General features: G+C 42.0%; 1 protein-coding gene across 8 annotated transcripts in view; it reads right to left on the reverse strand.

Annotated features, from left to right (window-relative positions):
• LOC120920636 (protein AHNAK2-like) overlaps window positions 1-411 on the reverse strand; it is a 120,334-nt gene extending 119,923 nt beyond the window's left edge. For 6 of the 8 annotated variants that reach the window (XM_040332829.1, XM_040332826.1, XM_040332825.1 and 3 more), the window contains exon 1: window positions 77-409. In XM_040332829.1, coding sequence (XP_040188763.1) covers window positions 77-167 — 91 coding nt within the window. In that variant the 5' untranslated portion in view covers window positions 168-409. Of the gene's footprint in view, window positions 1-76 lie in introns of all 8 variants that reach the window. The other 2 variants (XM_040332830.1, XM_040332827.1) reach the window with 2 other exon arrangements.
• Between the last annotated feature and the right edge of the window lie 8,645 nt (window positions 412-9,056).

Raw genomic sequence — 9,056 nt, forward strand, 5'->3', positions numbered from 1 at the left:
TATAAACTACTAATAAATCAATCATGTTTCTGCTTGCAAATGCAATAATAAAAAAAAAAGGGATTGTGGAACTCACCTAGTGAATCCCTGCGCCCAGCTTGAGTCCCTTCCAATGTTATTATGGGGGCTATAGGAAAGTTCAGGCTGTTCATAGAACTATCTTGCATGTAAGCCCCACTGCTGCTTCATTGCAGAACTCCTGGAGAACTGTCAGGCCCTGCTGGGGGCCAAACGACTTGCGAAAATCCACCTAAACTTTTTTTTTTTGCAATGTATCTCTTTCAATCAACTGTGTAAGCGACCCGTGGAATCCTAGGATGGAGGCATAACGCTGCCTGCTGTGGGCTATCCCAATGCAGCACACTCAATTGCATCTGTCAAAGTTACTTTCTCTTTATATGTGGCTGGGCTGTTCTCCTCTGGAGGCACCAATAACTTTAAAGGGGTGGAGATAAAGTTTTGTCCTCGGAGAAAGCAATGCAAAAAAAGGAGAGAGTTACAGAACAAAACAAACATCTCCCATTCTTGCCTGAGGCCGATATGAGTCACAAGACGGATCTACTGTATCTTCAACAACTGACAATGGGTTGTATTAGCGGTCTGATTAGCAGGAGGTTTCATTATACTGACAGCAAAGGAAATATGTCATGGCAGCTTATAAACTCCCAAGGTGCACAGGTATCAACGATTGTTCCGCACGGGTGATCGCGACTATTTCAGATGGCTGACTGAGACAGTTGCCAATATTTTAAAATAACATACAGTATATACAGCAGGGGTCTCAAACTCAAATTACCTGAGGGCCACAAGACAAGTTTTCATATGCCATGAGGGGCCGCATGCAAACTTTCAAACTTCAAAAACAACAGTACTGGTGTCAGCGAACACATTATTAACCCCCAGCACTGGTGTCAGCGAGCGCATTATTACCACCAGCACTGGTGTAAGACAGGGTTTGACAAATTTGCTTGGAATCTAGGAGCCAGCTAAAAAAGTTAGGAGCCAGAAAACGCACCCCGTCCCGACGAGCTCGCGCGCAGAAGCGAACACATACGTGAGCAGCGCCCGCATATGTAAACGGTGTTCAAACCACACATGTGAGGTATCGCCGCGATTGGTAGAGTGAGAGCAATAATTCTAGCTCCTCTGTAACTTAAAACATGCAACCTGTAGATTTTTTTAAACGTCGCCTATGAAGATTTTAAAGGGTAAAAAAAGTTTGTCGGCATTCCACAAGCGGACACAATTTTGAAGCGTGACATGTTGGGTATGAATTTACTCGGCGTAACATTATCTTTCATAATATTAAAAAAAATGGGGATAACTTTACTGTTGTCTTATTTTTTAATTAAAAAAAGTGTAATTTTTTCCCAAAAAAGTGCGCTTGTAAGACCGCTGCGCAAATACGGCGAAACAGAAAGTATTGCAACGATCACTATTTTATTCTCTAGGGTGTTAGGATAAAAAATATATATAATGTTTGGGGGTTCTAATTAGAGGGAAGAATATGGCAGTGAAAATAGTGTAAAATGACATTAGAATTGCTGTTTAACTTGTAATGCTTAACTTGTAATACCAACGGCCACCACCAGATGGCGCCAGCTCACATCTGGTGGTAATAACTTGTAATACCAACGGCTCACCACCAGATGGGGCCAGCTCAAAAAAAAAAAAATAATAATTTTTTTTTTTTTTGCTCCCCTCAGGCCCCGTACACACGACAGAGGAACTCGACGTGCTTGGCACGTCGAGTTCCTCGTCGAGTTTTGGGATGAAGCCGCCGAGGAGCTCGGCGGGCCGGCTTCTCCCATAGAAGAACGAGGACAACGAGAAAATAGAGAACATGTTCTCTATTTTCTCGTCGAGTTCCTCGGCGGCTCCATCGAGCCAAAACTGTACAGACGACAGAGTTTCTCGGCAGAATCCGGGTTTTGACCGAGTTTCTCGGTGAATTCTGCCGAGAAACTCTGTCGTGTGTACGAGGCCTCACTTCCACCCTGCCTGGGGGCCATTTATAACTGGTCCGCGGGCCGCAAATGGCCCGCGGGCCGGTACTTTGAGACCACTGATATACAGACTTACAGAGGGTAAAATAAGTATTGAACATGTCAGCAATTTTCTAGGTGAATATGTTTCTAAGGCTGGATTCGCACCTATGCATTTTTAGTGCTTTTTGCATTTTGCAGATTTGCACTACAGAACGTGTTAAATGGACTGTAGTACAAATCTGCAAAGAGCACTAAAAATGCATTGGTGTGAATCCAGCTTAAAGGTGCTATTGACATTTCACCACATGTCTATAACAACAGATGCAATCAATACATACAAAGAAACCAAAACAAATATGTTTAGAAATTAATAGGGATGCGGAAATTAACGATTAATTCCTAGATTAATCGTAATTTTTTTTGATCAATCAAAATTCTTTTGATCGGTACTAGTGGTGCAACGGATCGTAAATGATCTGTGATCCGAACGGGTCACCATATGCGGATCGGCACACCACTTGATCCATGGAGCTCCGCTGCTGCCTCGGCCATAGGAAAGGCCGCGGCTTTGGCCTAGCTTCCGGGGCGGCGGCCATCTTGGTCCTAGGTGAGCCTAGAGCGGCGCGCTAGCGTCATCACGTGGCCTCAACTGCTCGTGTTCGGCCGGCTTCTCTGTAAGACTATGCAAGCACTAATCTTCCTTTACAGTGGGGGAGATGTGGACCATATTATAGTGGGGAGATGTCTGTGGATTACAGTGGGGGAGATGTCTGTGGATATTACAGTGGGGGAGATGTATGTGGATATTACAGTGGGGGAGATGTCTGTGGATATTACAGTGGGGGAGATGTCTGTGGATATTACAATGGGGGAGATAGATTGTGGATATTACAGTGGGGGAGATGTCTGTGGATATTACAGTGGGGGAGATGTATGTGGATATTACAGTGGGGGAGATGTCTGTGGATATTACAGTGGGGGAGATGTCTGTGGATATTACAGTGGGGAGATGTCTGTGGATATTACAGTGGGGGAGATGTCTGTGGATATTACAGTGGGGGAGATGTCTGTGGATATTACAGTGGGGGAGATGTCTGTGGATATTACAGTGGGGGAGATGTCTGTGGATATTGCAGTGGGGGAGATGTCTGTGGATATTACAGTGGGGAGATGTCTGTGGATATTACAGTGGGGCAGATGTCTGTGGATATTACAGTGGGGCAGATGTCTGTCGATATTACTGTGGGGACTATATATGGTGGTGATCCGAAAAATGTATGTGTGTTATAATTAATCGAAATTAGTCGATTCATCGATTTAAAAAAAAAATCGATCAACCGAACATGAAAATTTTAATCAGTAACAGCCCTCTTTGGTGTCACTAAGATGAAAAATGCCTCACTCAGTTTTCACTGAAATTTACCTCTGCTCTATATATTTTTAAAGTATTCAGTTCTCAAGCTTGAGACATGTTTGCAATAAGCTGTAACTAAGTGAAGCTGTAACTCTTTAAATCATTTACAGATTTTCCACATTTGGATGTATACAGTATACAGTGCCTTGAAAAAGTATTCATACCCTTTGAAATTTTCCACATTTTGTCATGTTACAGCCCAAAACGTACATTTATTTTATTGGGATTTTATGTGATAGACCAACACAAAGTGGCACATAATTGTGAAGTCGAAGGAAAATATCAACTGGTTTTCAAAATGATTCACATATAAATATCTGAAAAGTTAGAAGTAGGCATGTGCATTTCGTTTCGTTCCGAATCGAAATTCGGACAAATTTTTCATTATTCGGACATTCGGATGCATACGAATTCCCGAATTGCAATATTAACGAATTTACCGAATCCGAACGAACGTTTTTGATTCCGAATCGAAAACACGCAGACGAAATTCGATCGGAATTCGAAAAAAAAATTCTATTCGAATTGAATTTGAAAAAAAATTCTATTCGAAAAAAGGAAATATTTTCGATTTCGACTGGATTTTTCGAAATTCGGTCGAAAACGAACGAATTCCGAAAACGAATTTAACACATGTAACGAATCTAACTTAACGAAATTAATTAAATAATGAATTAAAACGAAACGAAACTAAACAAATTTTTCCCTTTTGCACATGCCTATTTAGAAGTCACCTAATTAGTAAATAGAGTACACCTGTGTGTAATTTAATCAATGTATGAATACAGCTGTTCTGTGAAACACTCAGAGATTTGTTAGAGAACCTTAGAATAGGATTGGGAAGGCCAAGGAACACACCAGACAGATAACGTTTTGGAGAAGTTTAAAGCAGAGTTAGGTTATAAAAAAAAATCCCAAGCTTTGAACATCTCACGGAGACTGTTCAATCCATCACTAGAAAATGGAAAGAGTATGGCCCAACTGCAAACCTACCAAGAAATGGCCGTCCACCTAAACTGACAGACCGGACAAAGAGACCAATAATCAGAGTAGCAGCCAAGAGGCGCATGGTAACTCTGGAGGAGCTGCAGAGATCCACAGCTCCGGTGGGAGAATCTGTCCACAGGACAATTATTAGTCGTGCTCTCCCCAAATCTGGCCTTTATGGAAGAGTGGCAAGAAGAAAGCCATTGTTGAAAGAAAGCCATAAGAAATCCCATTTGAAGTTTACGGGAAGCCATGTTCGGGGACACAGCAAACATGTGGAAGAAGGTGCTTTTGGCCTAAAAGCAAAACGCTATGTGTGGCGGAAAACTAACACTGCACATCACCCTGAAAACATCATCCCCACCGTGAAACATGGTGGTGGCAGCATCATGTTGTGGGGATGCTTTTCTTCAGCAGGGACAGGGAAGCTGGTCAGAGTTGATGGGAAGATGGATGGAACCAAATACAGGGCAATCTTAGAAGAAAACCTGTTAGAGTCTGCAAAAGATTTGTCCTTCCATCAGGACAACAACCCTAAACATACAGCCAGAGCTGTATAAAAACCTGCAAACAGCGCAAATATTCAAGTCCTGAAATAGCATGCCAGCTGAACACTTAAAGATTTTCACATAAATCTATATACAATAAATAAAAATGCAGCGCAATAAAATAAATCAAACATTAATAAACCTAGCAAAAAGTCCATATATTATTAAGTTGAGCCTCAAGGCCCAGATAGCACCAGCAGAAACTATTCACATATTGAAATGGAATCTGGGAGTAAAAGATGCCATCACTGACCCCCTCAGACCTCTGATCACGGTTGTAATTCTACTATATGTATAAAGCTTTTAAACATTCCAAGGTGTATGTTGCCCATAGCCAACTACATTTTTCTAATTTTCTAAACTACAATACAACAGAAGTTATTACTTTCTTGTTGTGGCAACACAAAAAAAAATTCCTTTCATTATTTTCTATTTATTTTTTGCAATGCCAAATAAATGCCTTATTAGGATTAAAAGATGATTGCTCGGTATTTATTGTGGTGTGGTGTTTATTTTCTAGGGATCATGAAATATTTAGATTGGTGTAGTTCATTGGTTCTAAAACCTCTCCTTACATCAAACAATTGCATGCTTCGTCCTCCCTCCATCTGCACGCATATGACATTGGCCAGGATATTGACTTCCTATACCCCTTAGGACAGGGGTCTCCAAACTGCGGCCCGAGGGCCAGATGTGGCCCTTTGCTAGCCTTCATCCGGCCCTTGGGGCAGTATTGCTCCCAACTATATGAGGCACTATTCCTCCCAATGACACCAACAATGGGGCACTATTTATTCCACTAATAGCAATGATGGAGCACTATTCCTCCTCCTACTGCCCCCCAGCACTGGGGCCATGTTTATTCTCACTGATGCTCGGCCCTGGGAAAATTTCTACCCCCACTGGTCAGAATCTGGCCCCCCTTAAGTCTGAAAAAAACAGTAAACTGGCCCTTTGCTTGAAAAGTATGGAGACCCCTGCCTTAGGATGACGTTCAGTATAGGAACAAGAGCTAGAAGAAAACAACACAGTGATTTTTTTTTGCGCTTTGAATGTAACTATTAAGTGGAAAGGTTCATTTTGTGTTTGAACCAATTTCTCAGACAATGCAGCCAATCTATTAACTAGGAAGGGGTGACATCAGTGTGGCATTAATTCATAATTGGCAGCATTTCTAGTTAATTTCCAGAGACACTTGGATGGCAATCCAATGATTCTCGGCCAATTGTGTACACATGTACCGGTTGTGTCATATTTCCTAATATGTTTATTAATAGAGATGAGGGATTTATTTCCCCAAAAATACCCAGCCATTCTCTGCAATACCCTGCCATACTCTGAAATACCCTGCCATACTCTGCCATACCCAGCAAACCCCTGCCATACCCAGCCATACCCGGCAATACCCAGCCATACCCGGCAATACCCTGCCATACTCTGCAAAACCCAGCTATACTCGGCGATACCCAGCTGTACCCAGCCATACTCGGCGATACCCAGCCATACTCGGCGATACCCAGCCATACTCTGCTATAGCCAGCCATACTTGGCGATACCCAGCCACACACAGCCATACTCGATGATACCCAGCCATACCCAGCCATGCTCAGGCATACTCGGCCATGCTTGACCATGCTCAGCGATGCAGGGCTGTACTTTGCCCCTGTATGTGGTCAGGCTCTAGAAGTCTCACACATGTGGTATCGCCATACTCAGGAGGAGTAGGAGAATCTATTTTGGGGTGTAATTGTTGGTATGTACATGCTATGTGTTAGAAATATTGTATAAATGGACAACTTTGTGTTAAAAAAAAAAAAGTGTTTTAACCACTTCCTGCCCGCCGGCCATCATATGACGTCCTTGACTTGTGCGGGGATATCTGAATGATGCCTGCAGCTACAGGCATCATTCAGATATCAGCTTTTTCAGCGGGCGATTCCCTACACCATAAGAATGATCATAGCGGCTGGTCCACCTCTTGATCGTTCTTACGTCCCCCCTCCCGCCGCCCTCCGGTGCTTCTCCCGACTCACCGCTACCATCGAAGCCAAGATCGTTTTTTTAATTTTTATTATTCAGGCTTCCCAGTCTAGAGGTGAGATGTGGGGTCTTTTTGACCCCATATCTCACTGTAAAGAGGACCTGTCATGCCATATTTGTAATAGGAATAAAAGTGATCAAAAAATACATTTTTGGGAAAAAGTGTCAAACTAAAATAAATAAAGTAAAATTAACAATACATTTTTTTAAAGCGCCCTGTCCCCGTGTGCTCGCATGCAGAAGCAAACGCATACAAAAGTCTCGCCCACATATGAAAACACTGTTCAAACCTTAGAGCGAGATCAATCATTTCAGCCCTATGCCTCCTCTGTAACTCAAAACATGTAACCAGTAAAAAAAAAAATAAAGCGTCGCCTATGGGGATTTTTAAGTAGCGAAGTTTGGTGCCATTCCACGTGCAATTTTGAAGGGTGATATGTTAGGTATCTATTTACTTGGCGTAACTTCATCTTTCACATTACGCAAAAACATTAGGTTAACTTTAGTGTTTTTTTTTTAAACACACAAAACAGTTTTTTTTCCCCAAAAAAGTGTTCGAAAAATTGCTGTGCAAATACTGTGCGAGATAAAAAGTTGCAACGACTGTCATTGTATTCTCTAGGGTCTTTGCTAAAAAAAAAAACATGGACCGGATTCACAAAGAGTTACGCCGGCGTATCAGTAGATACGCCGACGTAACTCGGAATCTAAGCCCGTCGTATGTTTACGAGTATGCTCAAACTGAGATACACTTAAACCTAGCTAAGATACGGCGGCCTGCGCCGTCGTATCTTAGGGTGCAATTTTTCCGCTGGCCGCTAGGTGGCGCTTCCGTTGATTTTGTCATAGAATATGTAAATGACTAGATACGCCGATTCACGAACGTACGCTTGCCCGTCGCAGTAAAGATACCCCGTTTCCGTAAGAGATACGCCGCGTAAAGATAAAGCTGCCCCCTAGGTGGCGTAGCCAATGTTAAGTATGGCTGTCGTTCCCACGTCGAAATTTGAAAATTTTACGTTGTTTGCGTAAATCGTCCGTGAATGGGGCTGGACGTAATTTACGTTCATGTCGAAACCAATACGTCCTTGCGGCATACTTTGGAGCATAGCACACTGGGATATGTACACGGACGGCGCATGCGGCGTTCGTAAAAAACGTCAATCACGTCGGGTCACCAATCATTTACATAAAACACGCCCCCTCATTCTCATTTGAATTAGGCGCACTTACGCCGGCCCCATTTACGCTACGCCGCCGTAACTTAGGAGGCAAGTGCTTTGTGAATACAGCACTTGCCTCTCAGACTTACGGCGGCGTAGCGTAAATACGATACGCTACGCCGCCGTAAAAATGCGCAGATCTACGTGAATACAGCCATATATATATATATATATATATATATATATATAATGTTTTGGGGTTCTATGTAATTTTCTAGCAAATAAATTATGAATTTTACATGGAGAGAAATGTCAGAATTGGCCTGGGTGCTCCAGAATGCCTGAAGGTGCTCCCTGCATGTTGGGCCTCTATATGTGGCCATGCTGTGTATAAGTCTCACACGTGTGGTATCGCCATACTCGGGAGTAATAGCAAAATGTGTTTTGGGGTGTAATTTGTGGTATGCATATGCTGTGTGTGAGAAATAACTCACTAATAGGACAATTTTGTGAAAAAAATTAAAGGAAAAAAATAATGATTTTACAAAGAATTGTGGGGAAAAAAATTACAATTTCAAAAAACTCACCATGCCTCTTTCTAAAAACCTTGGAATGTCTTCTTTCCAAAAATGGGTAATTTGGGGGGTATTTGTACTTTTCTGGCATGTTAGGGTCTCCAGAAATGAGATAGGCCGTCAGTACTTCAGGTGTGATACATTTTTAGATATTGGCAACAATGCTTGTGAACTCTATAACTTTCACAAAGACCAAATAATATATACCAATTTGTACTTATTTTTACCAAAGATATGTAGCAGTATAAATTTGGGCCAAAATTTAAGAAGAAAAGTTACTAATTTGCAAAATGTTATAACAGAAACAAAGATTTATTTATTTTTTTACAGAATTTTCAGTC

This window comes from Rana temporaria, chromosome 13, assembly GCF_905171775.1.
Source record: "Rana temporaria chromosome 13, aRanTem1.1, whole genome shotgun sequence".
Classification (NCBI taxonomy): domain Eukaryota; kingdom Metazoa; phylum Chordata; class Amphibia; order Anura; family Ranidae; genus Rana; species Rana temporaria.